General features: G+C 49.8%; 1 protein-coding gene across 6 annotated transcripts; it reads right to left on the bottom strand.

Annotated features, from left to right (window-relative positions):
• Positions 1 to 902: 902 nt before the first annotated feature.
• On the bottom strand, positions 903 to 21354 carry ETV4 (ETS variant transcription factor 4). Of its 6 annotated transcripts, none has more exons than XM_054224338.1 (12): positions 21168 to 21354; positions 20989 to 21082; positions 20776 to 20823; positions 17275 to 17328; positions 13520 to 13646; positions 12760 to 12918; positions 12115 to 12362; positions 9138 to 9212; positions 8972 to 9040; positions 8438 to 8610; positions 7372 to 7473; positions 905 to 6717 (listed from the first exon to the last, which is right to left on the bottom strand). In XM_054224338.1, the coding sequence occupies exons 1-12, from the start codon at positions 21210 to 21212 to the stop codon at positions 6496 to 6498; spliced, it is 1416 nt and encodes a 471-aa protein (XP_054080313.1). In that variant the 5' UTR covers positions 21213 to 21354; the 3' UTR covers positions 905 to 6495. The 6 variants fall into 6 exon arrangements, with proteins under 6 accessions (XP_054080318.1, XP_054080319.1, XP_054080317.1 ...); XM_054224339.1 differs by having other exon boundaries at positions 8438 to 8607; XM_054224340.1 differs by having other exon boundaries at positions 20989 to 21079.
• Positions 21355 to 21998: the final 644 nt, after the last annotated feature.

Below are 21998 nucleotides of genomic sequence, written 5' to 3'. Positions count from 1 at the left end.
AGTGGCATGGACTAAACATTGCTGGTTCCTGTCCCCACTCTGGTCCCCCGGAGCTTGGCGTGGTGTCCCTCGCCTGCTGGGGACCTCATTCTGCTTGTGGAGATGTGAATCTGGATGGATGGATGGAGCAAACAATCCTTTGTCTCAAACTCCAGCAGCGTGTGCCATGGGCCAGTTGGCCTGTGTTGGCTGGTCGTCGCAAGCCAAGGCTTCGCAGCCCAAGAATAACACACACCTTCACGTGTACACACACGCTTGCACACATCCCAAACCAACCTTTGCCCTAATGCAAGAAAGACAAATATGATTTTCACAGCCAGCCGCACACATGCTCCATCTGTTATAGTAACGACCTTAACCTCGTTAACGGGCTTGTTACCAGAGCGGGTGTGACAGCAACGTGCTACTTACACAATGGGGGTTTTGTTTTTTAGTAATTCAGTTTTCATGAGATTCCTGTGACAATTGCAGAAGGCTGTGATACTGACCCATTAGCAGTTTCATGGAATTTTTCATTTATGAATGTATTGTTCTTTCCAGCCAGCTGGGAATACAGTGAGTGAGGATCTGATTTTAGCAAATGTGCTTTGTATGTGTATGTTCTGTAACCTGCATAAATCTTCTGGCTGGTCTGGCCGTACACGAGGTGGAGAAGCGGGGCTGCACTGATCTGAATATGCTGGTTTATTTGGATCAAAGATGATCTTGTAGTTCTTGTAGCTGGTAGACCTGTCCCTCTGCCCAAACACAGCTCTGCTCTGCCAGCTACGCTGAATGGGGTGCTTTTTGTTGAGTGTAGAAAAGTCTCCTATTTGAATTCAGCATTAGCTCACTTCTAGGAAAAAAGGCAAGGAGGTGGAAGTGAACTGGATCATACTAAGTGGCAGATCCTGGCTATTTTGGAATGTGAATGTTAGTTTCTACCGTTTAGGTCTGCCACAGTGACAGTGTCTGAAAAGGCTGTTGATGAAATCTAGTGTTAGATTTTCTTCAAGTTTAGGAAACATAAAGTCTATCAGAGGTGTGGGGACAAGCCTTATAAATTTTTACGCCTCTCTTGACTTTGATTAATTCTCCACCACGTCCGTTTAGGACTCAAACATGCCTGCGCCGCCCTATCTACCCCTACGCATAGGCCTGCCTCCCTGAAAAGGTGAGAGGGACTCATGGCCCTCAGGTGGGTTTGTTTATTACTTCAGTAATTAGAATGCTGTGTTTCTCTCCCCTGCCCTCTGTGCTGTGCTCCTGTTCGAGCTCCTCTCTGCAGCCGGGAAGCTCTCGGCCTTGCTGAGAAGCAGGATCAGCAGGAATTCCCTGGCCGCTTTTGCATCCGGGATTTAGAGTGTTCAGCTAAACACCGGCTGCCACCAACCCCGGGGCTGCGGGGAGCCTGTCCTCTGAGGAAGCCATGGCTGCGGATGCGTGCGGTGTTGGGAACGAGCTCTCGGGTAGCAGAGGTAAGGAGCACTCGTCTGCGCCGTTGAGTTGGGCACAGCCAGAGAGAAGGGTGAGGACCTGCCGGGTGACGCAGGTGTTGATCCGTGCCCCGAGGGCTCGCAGGTGGCCGCTGCCGGTGCGGAAAGCAGAGCTCCTTGCCCTGTTTGAGAGGGGAACGGCTGGAGGCTGTTCTCTGTGCCTCTCGTCTCAGGGTCTGTTGGGTCTCTAGGGTCTTTTCTGCATTTAATTAGCCTTAGGATTTGGGGGCGGTCAGGGCAGGACGTGCCCCACCTCGGACGCGTTGGGTTCGCGCGTGGTGCTGGGCCCGCCGTCCCGCAGCATGAGCCTCCGGCCTGGCCCCCGCCGCTCCTGAGCCCTTGCTGTGGGCGAACACGAGCGGGTGGCCTCTGGAAGGACCGATGGCAACTGGTAGAGCACGAGGCGCTCGGGACCGCGTTTGTCGTGCGTTGAGAAAAAGGGGTGACGTTCAGCTGAAAGCGCCGGTGCTGCGCTGGGGCAGCCAAAGGCCCCCGGCTGCCTCCGTTCTCCGTGTGGCGGGGCCAGGCCGAGGTGGCGTCAGGGCGAGCTGGGGCAAAGGGGTCTCCAGGACCCCGACCTGGCGAGGGGGGTGGACTGACCCCTTTCTCTAGGAACAGCCCCTGGGGAAACCTCGCCGGAGCCTGGGAGGCCTCCCGGGGACTCTGCAGGCCGGCGAAGCCTTGTGGCCCTGCAGATGTAAATGGTCAGAATGGGCGCTCCTCAGCCTCTGCTGAGACGTTAGTGCAGTTTGCTGTGCTGATTTCTTGCTACGTTTCTCTTAACGAAAGCAAGCAGGCTTCATAATTTCTCTGTTATGTGTTCTTGCAAGAGCTTAGTGCTGCAAAGGAGACAAGTCCCTCCTGGGCTCAGGTTAAAGGTACTGACCAGGAGGGGTCTTGGCCGGCTCTGGTTTTCTTTGCTCTGCTGAGCCGCTTAAAAAGGTGTGAGTGAGAGTGTGCTGTACACAGCAGCGTCTGCCTGGCGCAGGGCGCTCGGTGCTCCCACCGGGCTCCGTGTGGTGGGACAGGAATGGCACCAAAGGGGCAAAAGGGTCTCTGCTGCTCTCCTCCTCTTCGAGGTGACACCGCTCAGCTCCTGTGGCTTTTGGAGTCTTGACCTGGCCAGGCCAGAGTTCATTCCTGGCAGATCTCGTCCTGGCGCTCTTACCAGTGCCGCTAGGAACGATGCATCGCCCCTTCCGACCTGCCCGCAGCCCCGAGACGCGTTGCGGAGGCTGGGCCTAGCCAGATGGCGTCAGCTCTTTGTGCCGTTTGCAGCCTGAAAAAAGATGAACGCGCTTTCTAGCAACTCTCTTGCCTTCCCATTTAGTGCTCAATCCATAAAGTGAGATTTGCTGCGGTCCTCGTTCTTCGTTATCACTATTCATACTTATTTCAGGGTATGGAGTCTGGTAATAGAAATATTTCCTGGGTTAGCTTCAGCATATTGCATCAGATAGCTCAGCTCTGCTTGGCAACCCGCTAATACTAGGGGTAATTCCTTTGCCCTAGACAGTACGCTCTAAGGGTACATCTGGGACGTGCTGTAACGTTGCATGTTAATTATTTACTATGACCAGAAAGGAGCTTTGCATCATGTTCTGGGTAACAGATTTATGGTGTTTCCTGCTGGGCTTTGTACTGTTGATACAGCAGGAGTAACAGCAAAGCCGTTGCAACAATAGCAACCACATGGAAAAAAAAAATCATTCTAGAAAAAATTACATTAGGAAGAAATGACTGCTTAGAATTTATTTCTGGCTGGTTCCAAAGCATCATCACATCCTGAGGAATAAGCTGCTAAAATAAATCTTGAATATAACAAGTAAACAATAGTAAAAAAAGTGTGAGAACGTTAGATATATTTGTAGCCAGGTGTCAGCGCTTGCCACGAGCAGAACTCTGTCTTTAGAGGGTTTTCCGTTAAGAATTATGTCATCCTTACCTTTCTTACCTGCCTGACGTAGAGCAAAGCGCAGCTGTGAGTTTGTGTGGTGAAGGGATACTGGCTGAAAGGTGTTACACTGGTGGTCTGTTCTGTCACACAGCAACATGCGCTTCTCCCCACTCAAGTGCCAAAAGCATTCAGCTGGGGAAAATACAGCTCTGCTGTCTGTATCGAGAGTTGTTGCAACTTTGCTGTACGACCAGGAATGTGAGCGACCAGATAGCAAGGCTGCAACATCTTCCGTGTGGCGGGAATGGAGCTGGCACTTTCAGGACAAGCATGAGAAATTTATGACACTTGTCTGTTCACCTCCAAAATCTTTCTCTAATCGGCTGCCTCTCTGTCTTGCTGAACTGGAAACACAGAATGTATGCATTGACTCCAGCTCTTTGCTGACTCTCTGCCCTTTGGAGGTCACTGCCCCTCGATTATGAGAACCTGATCTTGCCCATTCCCAGAACTGCTCTGCAGGTATCGATCCGTTGCACTGACTTGACAAACCTCAGTGAAACACGGAGCTAAAATTTCATCCAAATGCCAGTTGGCTCCCTGAATTCCCTTTCTGGACGGAAGATTGGCTGGGCAGAGGGTAGCCCAAAGAATATTGGATAAACATAAAATCCTTGGGAATCTTGCAGATTGCGATATCAAATAAAAGCAAGCTACTAGTCTCATTTATTAGAAACACAGCGTTGCAGCAGGGTACAGCCCACGATTTGCCTCCAGAAGGCATAAATACTTCCCTTAGGAGGTACCTGACTCTCATGGAAGGTGCAGTGTGAAAGGGCTCCTCCACTCAGGGTAACTCCTGTCCCCGCTGGGCGGCTTGTCCTGGCAGGGCTCTCCCGGCTCCGCCGCTGGCACAGGGCGCCACTCTCATGGCTGGCATGCCCTGCGCTGCCCTGCTCGCGGTACCAGCTCAGCAGGCGGTAACACGCTCACTTTCCTAGCGAGCAACCTGACGTGCCGCTGCTTAAGACAGAGATGAAGTTCAGGGAAAAGCTAATTAAAACCGTGGAGCTTGGCTCAGTGGCCAGCGTACTGCAGTGCGGGAGCGTGGGCGATGTTCTCTGCAGCTGCAGAGAACTGTTCCCCTGACACCAGGTGCAGCCGGAGGTTGCGTATTTCGTTGTGATCTTTCAGTCCTGGTTGTATGACTGGTTGTGAAGATGTCAAGGGAGTGAAATGTTCATTTCGTGAACTCCACCAAGATTCAGAAATAAACATGCATCCCTGAACTCTCTGTGTCAGCTACCCAAAGCTGCAAGCTGGTGCCAAGGAGATGGGCAAAGCAAGCTCAGAAGATAAGGGAGGACTAGCCAGGGGCTGAATGAAGGTGCACTGGCCAAAGACATAGACCAATTTATTAATTATAGTATTTTTACACTCATAAATAGTAAAGGCAGCTTATACCAATGGAAGGGTTCCCCTTCACCCTCACTTCTGGGACACCGGAGGATGTGTGCTTGCCAGGTGGGAGCAGGGCCAGGCAGGAGGGCCAGGAGCTGCCGGAACACCAAGTCTCTGAACCGCACAGGGCACGCAGAGCAGGCTGCTCTGAATATCTGGCCTCTTCTCGGGCAGGAAGAGCTGCCTTTCCTCGCCCTCGTGCCCAGGGACAAGGCTGGGAGAGCTGGCATTAGCCATGCAGGGGAGAGGCTTGGGGGGAAATCAGGCTTTTCAATCAATATACAGAATTTCCTCTACAGGCTACCACATTGGCAGCGTTGGCAATGTTCTCTGTTCAGCAGCTGGAACAGAACCTGAAGCAGTAGGAAACAGGCTTTTTCTGTATGGATACGCTGTGCTGCGCCATGTCTAACTGGGCACATGGTTGCAGATGCTAATTAAAAATAGAGGCACCTCTGAATGAGGATGTGATGCCCGTTATAAAGGTTCACTATTGTGGAAAACCAGTCAAAATCTAGTTAAGTTGCGTGTACTGCATTGGGCTGCAGAGATAGCTGCCACTCCAACACATCAGGATTTCCCTAAAACATGCAGACATCTGTGGAGGTAAAGTCTAAATTCAGATATTAAGAACTAAGTATGGTTTAGGTTACTTTGCAAAGCATTTACTTAACACACCTCCACCAGGTTCTTTTCTTGCCTCGAATGATTTTGCAGCCAAGCCCAGGATGGGCACCCTCAAGAGCCTGACAGGTCTTCAAAGATCCCGAGGATGGTTGTAGAAGAAGTTGTTCGGTTTGGAAAAGCCATAACGCTACAATGAACTGGTGGCTCAGGCCTTGCTGCCTCCTGCGCTCCATCTACCTGAAGGTGACCTGTGCCCCAGACCAAGGCAGTCAGGCAGCTCTGTGGTTCCCCTAAATTGTGTGTTGTGCCATGTACTCCGGGACTGCTCTAATACCGGCCAGTGCCTCCAGCTCCCCAGCTCAGACAGAGTGCCTAAATACCAGAGAGCCCTGGCACAAAGAGTTACGAGCGGTAGGTGATAAGGCAGGAGCATGCACATACAAGACAACAGGTATTCCCCGTTCCCACCAAGCAGTTCACAGGGAAGGCATATGATCTGTGACCACGGTGTTGCAGCCATCCTGGGAAGAAGGCAAGACTGGTCTTGCAGAGGTGTGTCCACGTGGGTCAGAGCCATCCCCTGCTGAGGGCAGGTTATACAGAGATTCAGTGCTGGAGGAATGGAGTCGGCAGCAGCATTGTAGCATCCTCATATCTGAAAAAAATCCTGATAGGACGGTATCTCCTCCCTCGCCCATGAGAGGGACTGTGACAGGCTCGTTTGTTCCAGCTGGAGGGAGCAACTACCTGATACACTGCCGAAGCTGCAGCTCCGCTGCTCAGAAGATGTCTACATTGCTGAGAACGAGTCCCATCCTGACAAATACGAGGATATTATCACAAGCGCACAAGGGCCCTGTCAACTGTCAGGTGATTATCCACATGTATACCTGAACACTCTTCCTGACCAAAGCAGGTATCCATAGTTTAGTGCCGCCCTAGGCTGGCCTGGAAAAATGCTTGTACTGATTGAATACGCACCAGCCATCTCCTTATATACACAAGCAAGGGTGGCACTGTGTGGTCCCAGCAGTGCTAGTACGGGTAGCCTTTGCCGTAAAGCTGTGGAGGGAGGCTCCCGAGGTCTGGCAGATAAGCAGCGTTCTCATCCAGGTGAGAAAGGGGCACCGTGTCCTCCTCACTGATCTGCCGGTCAAACTCCGCCTTCAGTGTTGGCCGCTGATTATCAGGGAAGGCCAGAGAGAACAAGGCTTCAGGCTCACACACAAACTTGTACACGTAGCGCTCTCCAGCCACCTGCAGGGAAGATATGAGACGAATGCTGCAGGCACAGAAGCAGCACTAGGCAATGCTCCTCAGCAGCGGAGAAGGCTGGCAAAAACATCTGGCTGCTCTAGCCCATTGCTCTGAGACGTGTCAGAGTTGTGAACATTTCCTTGTGCTGTCCTCCTGCTGCTCTGGTCTCCCCTGGAGCAGCTCCGAGGAAATGGGGTGCTGCCAGCAGACTCTTTGTCCCCGTAGCAACAGCAGACGGTCCCTGACCAGTCTGTGCTGTGACATAATTGCACTCACAGTTACCTTCTCCAGTGCCCTGCATCTGGAAGAGACCATCCCTACCACACAGGACTGACCCCCAAGCAGCCTTTCTCTCACCAGCAGCAAGTCTAGGCTGGTTATGTGTCCTTGCAGCTGCATAAATTCCAACTCTCCTACCTGCAGACATACAGAGCAAAAGACAGACATCGTGATTCCCCTTTGTTTTATTTCCTATGCGTTGTCTAGATTCAGCGCCTTTACACTTTCCTCATTTAACTGCTGCAAAGAGAAGTTATGGGGAAAGAAAGCTCGGGATGCCTGGCTAGCTCGAGTACATTCTGTACCTCTAAGACTTGCCGTCTCAAAGGAGAAACATCACTAAAGGCATAAACTCCGTCTGCTTTGCAAACTGACCTTCTGCATGATGCCTTTCTCATAATAGTAGCGAAGGGATCGGCTCAGCTTGTCATAGTTCATGGCCGGACGGTTCTTTTGGATCCCCCACAGCCTGGCTACCTGTAGAATAAAGCATCAAAGTGCATGAATGTCTGCGAACCCAACCCAGGGGCAAAAGAACATTATCCAGCTGATTCTCTGTTGAGGAAGGGTACCACAGCACGTACAAATATTTACAACATTTAAATAATGGACTCAAACAATAATTATTTAGCAACTTTTCAACAAGAGTAGAACTCAAAGTGAAGCACCCTGTGTCCCAGAGAGACATTCTCCTTGCCGCTACAGACCTCATCTGCTGTCACCACTTCTCCTTTCTCCCCAGGACTCTGAAAGCTTGAGCTTGCTAAAGCTCTTTCATCCTATGCAGCACTTTGTCTTCAAGGATGACATTTTTACCAGGAGCCCGAGTAGGAGGGAACATCTCCATTGGAAGGCCCCTGTGCCTTTCTTCCTCCTACTACATGATTTTCAGCTTTGTCCGTGAGACTCAGAAATCCCTTGTAATCATGTGTCAGCCCACCAAAACAACGCGCCTGCACTGAGAGTGCGTGTGAAGGTTGATATGTAGCAAGAACAGTGATAAATGCAGTTCTAATTGGAGCAAGGTATGAACAGGTATTACAGACGCGTCTGCCAGATACTGTCAGCTATCATTTTGATACGTGATCAGCAGGGCTGAAAACTCCAAACCCCAACGTCAGCCTCAAGTATGGAGTGTGATAAGACAGCACAAGTCACCGCAAGCTTGAGAGTGAAGAGTCTAGGGAAATGGAAGCAGTGGGTAGTTTGACTCGCTGCATTGCTGAGACTCTAAACTTACAAACAGCCTTTCTTAAACCTCATATTTTTGTCACCCAAGTGTTCCGGCCTCTTCTAAAACCCTTGACTTGCTGCAGGGTCTCCTGAGTGCCACTGGTAGGCAGGAGCCCTCGTGGGGCAGAGGAAAAGCCACTTGGGAATTTGCAGCCTCAAAAACGGTGGCTGCTCCCCCCGAGCCTGCAGAGAAGATAAATGGTTTCACCTCTTCTGGCTCAATGAGCTTGAACTCCATCCCTCTACCAGTCCAGGCAATGAAGTGGGAATTGGTCGGATCGTCCAATAAAGCCACAAGGAATTGCCAGAGCTGGAGAGATCCCCGTCTCTGGTATGGAGGTCCCTCCCGGTACCCTCCGGCTTCCTGCTTGATGTCTCCTGCTGAGAAGAGCAGACAAGGCGTTTCTAAGGGTAACAGTGCAAAAACAGTTGCAGAAAAAAGCACATTTCACAAATGTTTACCTGGAGCGTTTCAGTTCACATAAAACAGAGTCGCTGGCTCACCAGCAGCTCTTCCAAGAGGAGCTCTGATGAACATCGCAATTAAGCTACTTATGCTAGAAGGCCTGTTTGCTGTTAAAAAAGCTCAAGAAATGGGATACCAAAAAGCCAGGTATGACCCACGGCTAACACACCTGCAAGAACACAGTGTAACAGACTATGTAGACAGTGGCCAAGTGGCTAGCAAGGAGGCTGGATAACCCTATCTTACACCCAAACTGCAGATCATTCTTTCTCCAACCTTCAAATTTTTCTGGAACAACACAGACATCATCAGTAAAGGACCTCATCTGCTTGTCATAGCCGCAGCCTGAAAGAGAAAGCCACGTAGGCAGTCAGAGACAAAACCAGGGTAGTACTGGAGGGCAATGAAATGCAGGGAAAAGAAGAGTCACTGAGTTTCTTACCTAACGTGTCTTCTGTAGTTGAATGGCTTGGATAACTCTCAACATTTATGTACATGGAAGGACAGCCGGGAACATCTACAGAACAATTAACAACTGCGTTTAATTAAAAAGCACAGGAGGCAGAATGATCTTGCTCTCCATAGGTGGATAGTTAAGTGCAGCCGTCTAATCAATGTCCTCTTAGAGCCATCCTAAAGGGTTTGTGGCAGACTGATGGCTTTTTATGCCTCAGCCAGCCCACCACAACTTCATCGTGTAGATGGAGCACAAGTCTTACGTGAAACGGCTGAGGGAGCTGGGGTTATTTAGTCTGGAGAAAAGGAGGCTGAGGGGAGACCTTCTCCCTCTCTACAGCTCCCTGAAAGGAGGGGGTAGCGAGGTGGGGGTCGGCCTCTTCTCCCAAGGAACAGGCGATGGGACAAGAGGAAACAGCCTCAAGTTGCACCGAGGGGGTTTAGACTGGATAGTAGGAAAAATTTCTTCACCGAAAGGGTTATCAAGCCTTGGAACAGGCTGCCCAGGGAGGTGGTTGAGTCATCGTCCCAGGAGGTATTTAAAAGGCGTGGTGCTGAGGGACGTGGGTTAGTGGTGGTTTTGGCAGTGTTACATTAATGGTTGGAGTCGATGATCTTAAAGGTCCCTTCCAACCTAGACAATTCTATGATTCTACACTTCCAATCGTGAATTACACTAGTAAATTTTTGTGGTACTACTACATGGCACCCTTCAGAGTAGCCAGGATAGCCAGTCGATCACCCGTACACCACTCTTAATACAAAATCTTGGACAATAGGCTCAATTTGTATGACACCTCTCCTTCATCTCAGTTTAAGATAAGCGTGCACTCTGCTACTGCTTTCACAGGTGAGGAGGCGTTACGTTTTTCCAGGGGTAATATGATGATGTTAATGGAGAGCAGCAGCATTTGAATGTTTACTACAGCCAGCGTCTCACAAGTGTCATTTCAGATGCCTTAAGTCTCTCTGGCTTTTTCACATCACAGTAGGGCGTTCTCACAAACCGTTGCAAAAACGTAAAGGAAAAAATAGCCTGAGTTTGAAAACAAGCAGAAAGTCTTTTCATTATCTTTGTGCAGCATATGTTGTTGCTTGGGCACTGCGATTTATGTCTTCTGTATCTTGCATTTTTCTGAATCCTGCATTTTCTGAACCAAACTTATTTTCCATCCACAGCTGAAATGGAAGCTGTAACGGGGAGCTTCGGAAAGATTTACCTTGTTTCCCTCCTACCCCTGTGTATAGCCATTGCTTTCGGTAGGCGTTTTGCTGATGCTAAGGGCAGAAGGGTACTCTGAGCTGACGGACTGTGTATTATTACGATCGTAAACTACTCTCACAAAAAGCATTCTTCTGGGCTTGCACATTTTCTTCCCCTGTCTGGACAGAAGGACCCGGTGAAAGCGTAATATCAGGTGGATTCTATACCCTCATAGGAGCTTTTTATTTATATGTTTATTTATGCTAAAGGAAACTATTCAAAATGTCCATTAAAATACCAGCAAACCAGAAGTAACATTCCCTCTAGAAGAGGGTATTGTGATGGCAGGGTAGCAAGTCTTCGGGCAGGTCGGCTGAAAAAATAAGATTTATCCCTTGTGGAAAAATAAGAGGATTACCTGATTGATCTGGCATCTAGAGAGCTATTTATGGAATTATAAACTTTTTTATCTTGTGATCCTCTGGAATCGCTGCTGTCTGCTCTGTGTGCCCTGTTTCTATGGGACGTAGCAGGTGGAGACTGACAGTACAAGAGACACAGAGCAGCACTTTTGCACTTGTCCGAGTGCTCCGCGCTAATGCCTGTCCTTGGAATCGGCCAGTTTATTCAAGTCTCTTTAAACTGTTTTAGTTTTAGACTTTTAGACCTGTTTGTCCGAACAAAGCTGGTTTATCTCATGTGGTAAGCTCCAAAAGAGAGCATCAGCTCTCCCTGTGACCTGCTGCCAGTTTGCGGTTGGTGTTGGGTGCCGGTGAGAGACCTCAGCAGGGCGAGCTGACCCCCACCGGCGGGGCTGGGAGAGCTGCGTCTTTGTCTCCGTTTTGTGAATTCAAATCTTCTGCCTCCAGTCAGGGAAAAGGCACAGGGCCAGGCGGTGTCGGGAGCCGCAGCTCAGGGTTGTGCGCTGCCATCCCTACACCCAGAGCAGCTTTCCTCTGCCACTGCCTCAAGGTCCCCTCCCGCTGTAGGGATCTGAGACAGTTTTTCTGTACAAGCACCAAGATATTTGATTCCTTCCTTTCTGCTGCCATTTACAGAACATTTTCAGCATCATTTCTGCAAAGCTGACCTCACTTCTTACCCTTTTTACAACCTACCAGCTCACGCATCCAACTGAAAACAAAAGCTCACCGTGAAACTGGGAATGCCCTTTTCTCTATTTCTGGTGGTGTCAGTGGGGTCATTATGAATTCTGAGAGTCCCCCAATGGCTACTTATTCCCTTGGAAAAAAATGCCTGCCTTTAATCTAATGGGTTTATCATCACCTTCTAGCTCCTGTATCTTGTTAAATATCTACCAGGAAGTCCTTCTCAGAACACGGTACGGAACGCGAATGTCCCAGCCTTCTCTTGGATGCCGTATCAGTGGGCAGTCCGGCCCAAACCACGACACAGACAGAACTGTTCACGTTTCCTGCTACACAGCCACTTTCCCGGACCACGCAGAATCCCAGCCTGGCCGGGGCTGGAAGGGCCCTCTGGAGATCATCCCCTCCAACCCCCAGCCAGAGCAGGGTCACCCAGAGCAGGTGGCACAGGAACGCGGCCAGGCGGGGTTGGAATGTCTCCAGAGACGGAGACTCCCCCACCTCTCTGGGCAGCCTGTGCCAGGGCTCTGCCCCTCCTGAAGATGAAGTAGTAGTGTTTCAAAACCAAAGACCACCAGTGTTCACCCAGGAGGTTGCTCACCCCCACTGATGCCTGGCTTACGCGATCAGAAAGAGCTCGTTCTGCCTACCTGAGTCATAGACGTAGTCCACCTGCTCCTGCTTGATGACCACAGCTGCTGGGTACGGATGGCTGCTGCTGCCCGCCCGGTTTGCTTGCTCATACCGCGAGTCGTGGTACTCCTGTTTGAAGCCCTGGGGAGGGTACTGGAGGCAGGGCTCAGACATCTGGCGCCGGTGGGCAGCGGGATCTTCCTGGGCCATGCCCTGGGAGGAGGGGAAGGAATGGCACATCTCCACAGGTGGCTGGTACGCTGAGCTAGAAGAGGGGAGAGGACATGAGACGGCTGCTTCCCTGGCCCTCTGATCTCAGCCCTGGCGCAGGGCTGGTTGAGGGACAGAAACTTCCTCGGCCTCAGCCTGTTACTGGGGCTGCGGAGCTGCGCGCAAAGCTGGGGCAAGGAAGAGACCTCAAAGAAAGATGTTTTTGAGGGCAGCTACACAGCCCATCATTCACAGAATCTGGCGGACTTAAGGTCATAGACTTCTTGGAACCCTAGAGAGCAGTGGTGGGTCCCAGGTACTTTGGATGGGGGGGATCCTGTGATTGCTGGAAACCGAGCACTTTTATCTGGATGCTGCGGCCCCTCCTCCCTGAATCTCCAAGGAGGGCAATCCGTCTTGACAGTGGCTGCCTGCTCCTGGCAGTAACTCACCTGTTTTCGTTGAGGTATCCACAGCTGGATATGAGGCGGGGTGGCCCCGCAGGGGTCAGGAAGCTCCTGTCCTGTCTAGGGAACTGTTGGAGCGGTGACTGTATCGGGGTTCCTGGGTTGGGGGACTTGATTCCAACTTGTCTGGGTTGATCATAGGCACTGGGACAGTCAAACAAATATCGGAGCATTACAGTTCTCCAAGAAGGACTTGTGGCAGCACGGGGGGAGAACGCGTCACAGGCAGACACGCTGTCCCGCTGTGCGGCCACCTCGGCCAGAAAACTCCCAGCATAAACTCCTTCCTTTCTGATTATTAGTTGCCCCCACACGCAATAGCCCTTCAAGCAGAAAACTGAGGAAGGTGTCTGTACAGAAGAAGCCATACTAAAATTCAGGCAAGTAGCTGGGACTGTGGGCAACAGCGTCGGGAATTTCCTTGCGGGACAGATTTTTGGAAAGCAAAGTAGAGAGAGGGAGAGGCACATGATAGACGTCAAAACTGCTTCAAAACTGCTCTTAGTGTCAGGAAAGCTGAGGAACAGCACTAGGGAGAAGAAAAAAAGAGGCAAGCCCGGATCTACTCTGCGCAGGTCGGAGCAGGCGTGAGCTGACCCTCTGGCTAATTTGCGTGGCAGCACGCGTGCACTGCCCTTACCCAGCAGGCAGACCAGATTGTTGTCGGAACGCTTCATTATTAGAGAAAGCAGTAGCACTTGATTTCATAACAGCTCCTGTCCCTCCCCTGCGTAAGCCGCGTTACCTGGCATAAAGGCACTGCTCGCTATTGTGGTACTGGAATGGCTGCTTATGGTTGCAGGACAGCGTGGGGTCCGAGGAGGGACTCTGCGGCTCCTTTTTAATCTTAGCAGGAGGACTGTGAAAAGCTACTGTGGGAGAGAAATGAAAGATCAAGTTGACACTTTCCTCGTCTGCGGAGAGACGTTTTTATCAGCCAGTAAAAAGCCAGTTGAGATGCCACCACCTTGTCCTTGTTCAGACGGCTCCGAGAGAAACGAAATGCCAACACGCACAACCCTTCACTGGTCTGTCCTGAGCTCTGCCCTTGATTTAGTAAGGTCTGTGTGATACACCAACCTTCAAAGAGCAAATCTAAGGTAGTGTTAACATGCTCCATGATAATCCAGAGTGCTTTGAAAAGGATTTAGAGAGGGTATTTCCTAACCCGTTCAGGGCTGGGACAGACGTTTTCTGTTATTTCATAAGGGGAAGCAGGCATATACTCTATTTTTCAACACATAGAAGCAAAGTTTTGATTTGCATCATGCAAAATGCTCTTTCATTGACATACCCGGTAAGCGTGTCTTGTGAGTAGCATTACCGTGTAGCACTGCATTAAATTATAGCACATTAATATGATGACACGTCGTGGATTTCCTGATAGTGTCGTTTGTCCTGTAGGACAATAAACGTAAGGTTCTTGTAGACACAGGTACCAAAGCTGAACGTTTTCTGTGGGAAAATATTATTATATGTATTGCATACTCTTACGGGCTGACACCAGGTTAACTTGCTCACAGACACCTGACACGAGCAGTGTTTTCAGGAGCACCCAACCAATTCAGAAAGCTAAAGTCGCTTTTCCAAAGGAACTGCGGCAGCGTTAGAGCACAGCACGAAACAGAAGCCTGACTTACAAGACCTTGCTTTCGCTATAATATACCTCAAAGTCTGAAGAGCAGCTTGCCGGCCTCTCAGCAGCTTCTCTTTGAATTATCTCCTTTCATTAATTAGAACCGGTTTGTACTTCAGCGCTCAGGAAAAAGGCCAGGCCCTTCTACAGGACGCTGTGATCCCCGGGCAGGAGGCTGCCACACTGGCACTCAGCAGCTGCCTGGATCATTTCCAAATGCGGTTTTCCCTTTGTTGGATCTCTTCTGTGCTAACGGTCAAACATCCCTGAACGTGGCATTGGGAGAATATCGTAACTGCTCTGCTCATCCGAAATACCAGTGACAGAAAAAAAAAAGTTAAAAGGTTCCTTGGCGTTTTTGGTGCGCTGCTCTGTGGTCGTAGCCTGATGCCGACGAGGAGGGATATTTCTGGGCTGGTTAGAATTTCATGAATAACAACTATGGGTTGCAGTTTACAGCAACAGGAAGTAGGATGTGGCTATTGTTACTTCTTATGCCTAATTAAATCCAGCAGGGAGCAAAACTTTCTTCACTAGTTCCTGAGGAAAGCTCGTCCTGGCCGAAGGACGTGGTAAGCATCTTCCACCTTTGCCTCTGGGCTCTGCTGCTGCTGTTAGGAGGTCACTGACACTTAGGAAGGAAATAAAGGTAACTCTAGAAAAGTCTAGGCTTGTTTTTAAAAAAAAAAATCAAAACTGTAAGCTTTTAAGATGGCTAGCTCCAGCCCTCCTTCGCCAGCCTACTCCCACCTGTTCAGGCTGCCACAATGCCGCTTGCAAAGCCTGGGACGTTCAGAGCTGTGATTACAGTTTTAAGGATGAAGAGTAACATCCCGATCTGTCAATACCTCATATTTTTGCTGAGTTTATTTCGGGACTGACATGAACCGCACATGCACCAGCTGTCCTCAAGCCATTCTCCTTCCCAGGAAGCTCTAATTGTCCCTTCAGAAGTGCTGCAGCAAGCAGCCATCAAAAGGGCTGGAGAAGGGGCTGCTGCTGTCTCTCTTAGCACGGGATATTAAGGCCACTTTCTATTGTGACCATCCCTCCCCAAAATTAATTTTCTCAGCCAGAAGGGGAAAAAAAAAAACCAAGCCCAAACCTGACCTCTTTTGCCTGCCTCCAGTTTCTGCGTACACCAGAAAAGCCCATCTTTACATCACGCCAGCACCCAATATAAAGAATCAATATAAAGAAAGAAATCCGTGAGATACCAGAATGTCATATTGTTTCTGGCTCCTGTTCCTTCTCAGGGACAACTGGCTCCCGTAGCCCATCCTGGGGCTGCCGTCAGTCGTAGCCGAGGGGCCTGTTCACCACCAGCTCTTGGCACCGTCCAAACTGATGGCAGGTGTGAGAGCGCTGACGCCGTGGCCCTGCCCCACGCCAGGGGTGGGTTCAGTATCCCAAGCGCGACACTCATCATCTGCGCAAACACCCCAGGCCCAGGGACGGGTTGAAAGAGAAAAGGGTCTTTCTATGCCTGGGGCATCCATTTCCCTTCTGTCTGCAGCAGCTCTTTTCAATGTGTAGAGTAAACATCTGAAAATACCCATGTGTTAGCTGAGTCTCAGGGGGAAAAAAAATAATAAATTGCTCTGGTCAGCACACTGAACTCCACTGAAGTTTCAAGAAGCTAGATGTGCTAGGAGCAGCCAATTCTTTCCAGCCCCTAATAGCTGGAACAGGCTATCGCATTACAACTGGCTCATTCATTCATTCGGAGTGAAACACGGGACCAGCCCTCTCCTCAGTTCTAGGTCAAAAAGAGGAAGAAACAAGATGTATGACTCAGAGAACAAGCCCAGCTGTGCTGCAGGGGCAAGGCCAGGGGAAGGAGGTAGACAAGAAGAACCAGTAAAAATGCTTCATTTTAGTTTTCATGGGGAAAACCACCCTGGGCAGAGAGGGGTTTCAGCATAGGAAGGGCACCAAAGTTGACTTTAAGCGGACATCTCTACTCTCAGTTAGCTGCCAGACGTGTACGTGCCCAGGGAATGGTGAGGCATCTTCTCGTAGCCTCGACACGCCTGGCAAACGTCAGGCTCCGCGTTCCTGCAGCTGCTTGCGACTCAGAGCTGTTCACAACAGTCCGTATTCACTTCAGGCGTGTAGCCTTAGCCCAGCACTGGCTTCCAAATGAAACGGTGGCACGCTGTGAGGTCCAGCTGAAGCAGAAAAGAGTTGCGTGGCCACTGTGTGGAAGGTTCCTGTCCGTACGCTTGTACCTGTGCAACGTTCAGCTCCTTTGTAGGGCGAAGTGTGCTTTTACCAGTTGTAGAGTCTGGACACACGCACGCAGTCAGTCTAGTGGGCAGTCCCCAGGAGCAGAGAGCAAGCAGGCTAGCGAGCGCATCGCCTCGGGGATACTGTGCCAGGCAGCACAGACCCATACCTCACAGAGGCCACGCTGGCAGCAGCTGCTCAGCCAGAGGCCACAGAGGTGAGCAGAGCCCCCAAAAAAGCACCTGCAGGAGACACAGCACCAATAATTCCACGTCCAGTCCAATTTCTTTGGCTCTGGGAGGAGTAACAGCACAAATTTTACCTTTGATTGTCACAGGAATGCATTTTCTCAGCTGTTCAGGGGTACTTACTTATTCACACACACACCAACCGAAATACACATCCCTTGAAACCACTCTGCATAAAGGACTGCGGTAGTTACCACCTCACAAAGATAACTTTTGCATTGTCCAGATGTAGACAGCCTTTTTTTTTTTCTTTTTTTCGGTCACCATCACAATGTAGAAATGAGTACTTTATCCTCAATGTCTGGGTGTTGCGTTTATATATTTGTTTGGTTAAAGTGTATCCTGCCCTTCTCCCCTGAGATATGCGATCGCCCCCACGCTACTTACAGTTTTCTGAATGAAAGTCAGGCACAAATTGCTCATCTCTGTCTGGAACCTGAGCTGCCAGGAGAGGAAGGGAAGGCAGGGGGTGGGAGGGAAGAGGGAGGGGGAAAGAGAGAGAGGGGCGAGATTTAGATTCGGCACTTCGTACGGTATAATTAACAGTAAGGCAGAAATAAGCCTATGCAGGAAAGATCTGAGCTTTGTGCTGGGATGCACTTTAGTGACTAGGGATAGTTTCCCTTTGGGATTAATGATTGCAGTCCTTCTGCCCGCAGATTTACCCCTTAACAGCCTGCCAGCTTCTTCCTCCCTTACCTTGGAAATAAAGACAACAGCAAGCTTATTAGCTCAGGGTTCACAGTCTTCATTAGAAACAGAACAGGTAGGGATTTTTAAGCATTTTGCGTAGGAAAAACAACCGATCAATTTGGAAAGGCTATGCCGCAATGATGAGCAGAACAGGAAGCATCTGCGCCTTCGTATACAATCTTTTCAGGAGCTGCAGAAGCAGCGGATGGCTTGGCACTAGTGGAACAGGCTACCACTTGTACATCAGCCGGAGGAGACCATTTCAGAAGAAAAAAAAAAATAAGAAGTTATCCAGTAGCAGGAGAGGGAAGTTGTTAATAGCGCCTTGCATGTATGCATGATTTCGCAAATGGGAAACGTAGGAGGAAGTGCTGGTGCAGTCACAGGGAACCTGACAGCAAACAGCTGCTCTTTCCCCACAAATCAGTGCACTAAAGCTTATTTGTAGGCATCTGCCCTGGGGACAGCACTGTTAGTACAGCTCCAGGACAACAGCAAGGTCTACGATATTTAAGTATTCCAAAGATTGCCTAATAAAGGCATCTGAAAGCCTGCAGAGGCCTCATGTGCCTCGGAACAGCCCACCTCACTCGAACAAGTTGCTGCTGAACGTGGTAAGCAGTGAAATAGTTAACAACAGTGAAATAGTTAACAACATCAGCTTCGCAGTGTTAAGAGGCTTCAGGTTTAATGCCTCCTTTAGAGAAACTGGTGAGGCTCCTGCGTGTCTGTCTGCTGACCCGAAAAGTCACTTTATGAGGAGATGCCTCTTCGTGGCTCGGGGGTTCACATTTATTCTGGCTACCGTGCCAGTTGCCAGAAGAAAATTTAAAATTTTATATTTGTTATATACTTCCAATACAGATAGACATTTTCTTGTTCTCCGCCCGAACTATAATTATACTTAAAATAACTGGGATACCTAATCAGATGTTTAAAGCCTAAGCCCAGGTTTATTTCAGTCCCTCAGACTGCACGTATCCACCCGTGCCTCGCCATCTCCCGCGCCGTTCTCGAGATGCGGAGCACCGTCACTAGAGCTGGCTGACTAAGGACACGCAGAGCAGCGCATCTCTCCTCCTTGCAGTCAGCACGGATAACTAACTACCTGCCCAGAGGTAAAAACGGCGTAGAGGAAAACTAGATTTTTAGTACCAAGGCCTAGGATTTTTCAGCACCTCTTTCTTTTAAGAGTCATCTACATGCAGACGTTATTCTGCAAAGGAGAAATCGGGTGTTAATTTACACTACTAAAAATATTCTAAAATGCTAACACAGGGATACCCCTATGCATGAAATCGCACAAATACATATATTGACACATATACACACGTGTATGTGCTTTAAATTTGTTAACATTTTTCTTATGACTGATAGTTTGTTGTGAAATTATATTTCCAGTTTGCTTCCTTCCTAGGTTTGTTCCTCTTATTTCAAAAGTAACACCAAGAACTGTAAATAAAATAGCTAAATTTCTTAAGTAAATGTGGCAGAGGCAGAGAATAAATAACACATTTCATGTTTTCACTTTCTTTTTCTTCTGCATTGTTTAGGAAGGCACTCTTAAGTTTTCAGTTGCCTTCTCGTGAACAAATGCTACCATACAGACACGTATAAGACATTAATGAAAAAAAATATTATTTTCACCATTCAGGAAAATAATTTGACATACTGGTGAATACAGAAAAACAAATGACGGTTTGCTTCAGAGGGCAACTTTTCTTCTTAAAAGTCTGGAAATGGGAGTCACCATGGGAGAAAGTAGCTCCCTATATACGCGGTCTAAAATAATACACTAGGATATTAAAACAGGCATTGAATTTCCCAGAGATTTCACTTGGACTCTGACTAGATGCTATGAGCTATTAAAAAAAAATAAATAAATCTGCCTTATAATTTACTAATCACGTATAAGAGCAGATTACCTCTTTCGATACAGCGCTGTGAGACCACGTGTGACCTTCCCTTCACCCCAGGATACTTATGAATTTATTCTACGAAGATTTTGCTGCAGATTGTAAGAGATTCTATGCCAGTTCTTTAGAACAGTGAGCTAGAAATATTATAAAGCCTTAGAAAGCCTAAAACTGAAAGTCTACCAGAAATCAATCCCAAGAGAAATTTATCTTATTGGCAGCTCAAGGTTTTTGAAGATTTAAGAGAAACCAGTCTGGAGCTTGCGTGCACATTCAGCAGATCTATTAGATGACCAGCGATTAATACCCATTTTTCTGCTCTGATGTAAGTTAGGTGTTTCCATCCCGGAAGAGCCTCCAGGTAATTCCTCTTTCATCCTTGCAGCCCTTACACTCCTGAACACTGCCTCATCAACGTAACCGCATTTCAGCTTGAAACGAACAGAAACCATTTGATTATTTTTTCTTTCCCCCCTTAATAATCTTACTTAGTTGGCAAATACCTTTTTGGAGGTTTAAAAAAAGAACTGTTTGACAGGATTGTCCTTCGCTTGTCGTAAAATTAGGGGAAATAACCCTGCTCAAAATGCCATGCGTATTTTTATATTATTATTGTTAAATAGTCGCTATATCACAGTAAGTACTTTTAGATTTATCAAGAGTCTGTACTTGAGGATGTGTTTTGAATTTTCGAGAAAATGGATCACTTGTAGTACTGGAATTAGCGCAAATTCACAATACTGTTTAAAACTAGTTTCACTTGGAATTAACGGGATTCCCTGGGATTTGAGGTTTTCTCTTCCTTGAGGTCACAAGGCAAAACAATTTAGACACCAAACTGAACGGTGTGTAAATTACAGGAAGGTCCCCTCAAAGAATTATCTTAAAAAAGAAAAAAAAAAAAAAAAGTTGAGAAGCATTTTGTTCTCCAAATTAAAGAATAGTTTATTGTTTGCTTAAGAAAATATCGACGTTCTGGCAACCAACAAAGATTGAGTGACAAATTAGCATAAAATCCAACCAGTTACCAGGAGCCTGAAAGGAAAATTGTAACCAGGAAAATGGGCCAACTGCCAAGTTCCATTCATAAGCAAATACCCAGCACAATGGTGTGATTCATGCGTCTTCATTTACACAAGCCAGAGGTTGGCGAGTCCGAAAAAAAAAAACTACTTCGTGTTTGGAGCTAGGCAAACAAAGCAAAGGAGCAGGACAAACATCAAAAGACAAACAACTGAAAGAGGAGCGAAACGCAACAGGGCCGGGGGAAGGAGCCTACCTTCTGTCAGCCAAGTCTCCTGGAACTGGCTCAAGTCCTGGAAGAGCTCTGCGTGGAAAGGGAGAGGTTTCCTCAGCGGACAGCGGGATGCTCCAGCGACGGAGATCCGGGAGGAACGAGGAGGTGGGGGCGGAGGCGCGGGGGGAGGACCCGGTCCCTGCCCCGGAGTCTTCCCGTCCCCATCCCTCCCTCCAATCCCGGCCCCCCCCTCACCTTCCGAATCCCGCGCCGGCGGCGGGCCCGGCTCCCCGGCTCTCTTCCTAGCGCCCATCAGAGCTCCGCCGCCCGGAGCCTGGCCCGGAGGCTGCTGCGGAAGGAGCAGATCAGCGCGGGGTCCCTGACCGGAGCGGGCCCGGCCCGGAGCCCCCCCGCCCGGCGGAGCCGCCGCTCACCTGCGGGAAAGTGAACGGCACCTGCTGGTCCAGGTACCCCTTCATCCTGCCGCCCGGGCGCTGCCTCCGCGGGCGCGGAGCCGCCGCCTCTCGGCGGGCACCTGCGGAAGGCAGCGGCCGGGCCGGCCCCGCCGTGCGGCCGCCCCGCGCCGAGGTCAGCGGCGGCGGGACGGGCGACGGGCGGGCAGCGGGGCTCCCCGCCGCCCCTGAGAGGCGACGATCGCGCCGCAGCTGCCGAAACTTGTGATACGAGGCGGGACCGAGCCCGCCAGCGCCCAGCCGGGCCGAGCCCCCGCCGCCCCGGGCCGGCGGGTCCCCGGTGGCCGCCGCTCGCCCGCGGAGCCCGGGGCCGCCCCGCCCCGCCGCGCCCTCAGGCCGCCGCGCGCCCGGGAGCGGCCGCCCATTGGCGCATCGCCGCGCTCAGGGGCCCGTCTCGCTGCTCCTTTGTTTCATTGACTTTTTTTGTGAATGAAGCCGGGGGTTAGGACACGCCCGCCAATCCCAGCTCTTCCTGGCCCTCACCCAGTCAAAAGTGGGAGGAGCTTTAGCCTTCGGGGCCAATCAGACCGCAGCACTCTGGAATTCATTCAAGGACGGAGCTCCCATTCATAAGAAAACCTCCCGAAGTTCATTCATGAAAGCCTGCAAAGGCGCTCCAGCCGTGCTTAGCCTGCGCTTTCCGGCTCCCACCCAGCGTGGCACACGACCGGGCCTGCCCGTTCTCACGCGCGCTGCAGTCGTTTTAAAACAGTCTTCAGGCACGTTCAGTTCAGTTCTGGGGAAGTTTTTTAAGTTTCAACAAGATTTGGAAAAAAAAAAATAAAAACCTCA

The sequence above is a fragment of the Rissa tridactyla genome, chromosome 19 (assembly GCF_028500815.1).
Source record: "Rissa tridactyla isolate bRisTri1 chromosome 19, bRisTri1.patW.cur.20221130, whole genome shotgun sequence".
Lineage (NCBI taxonomy): Eukaryota > Metazoa > Chordata > Aves > Charadriiformes > Laridae > Rissa > Rissa tridactyla.
This window is presented reverse-complemented; position numbering and strand designations above follow the sequence as displayed.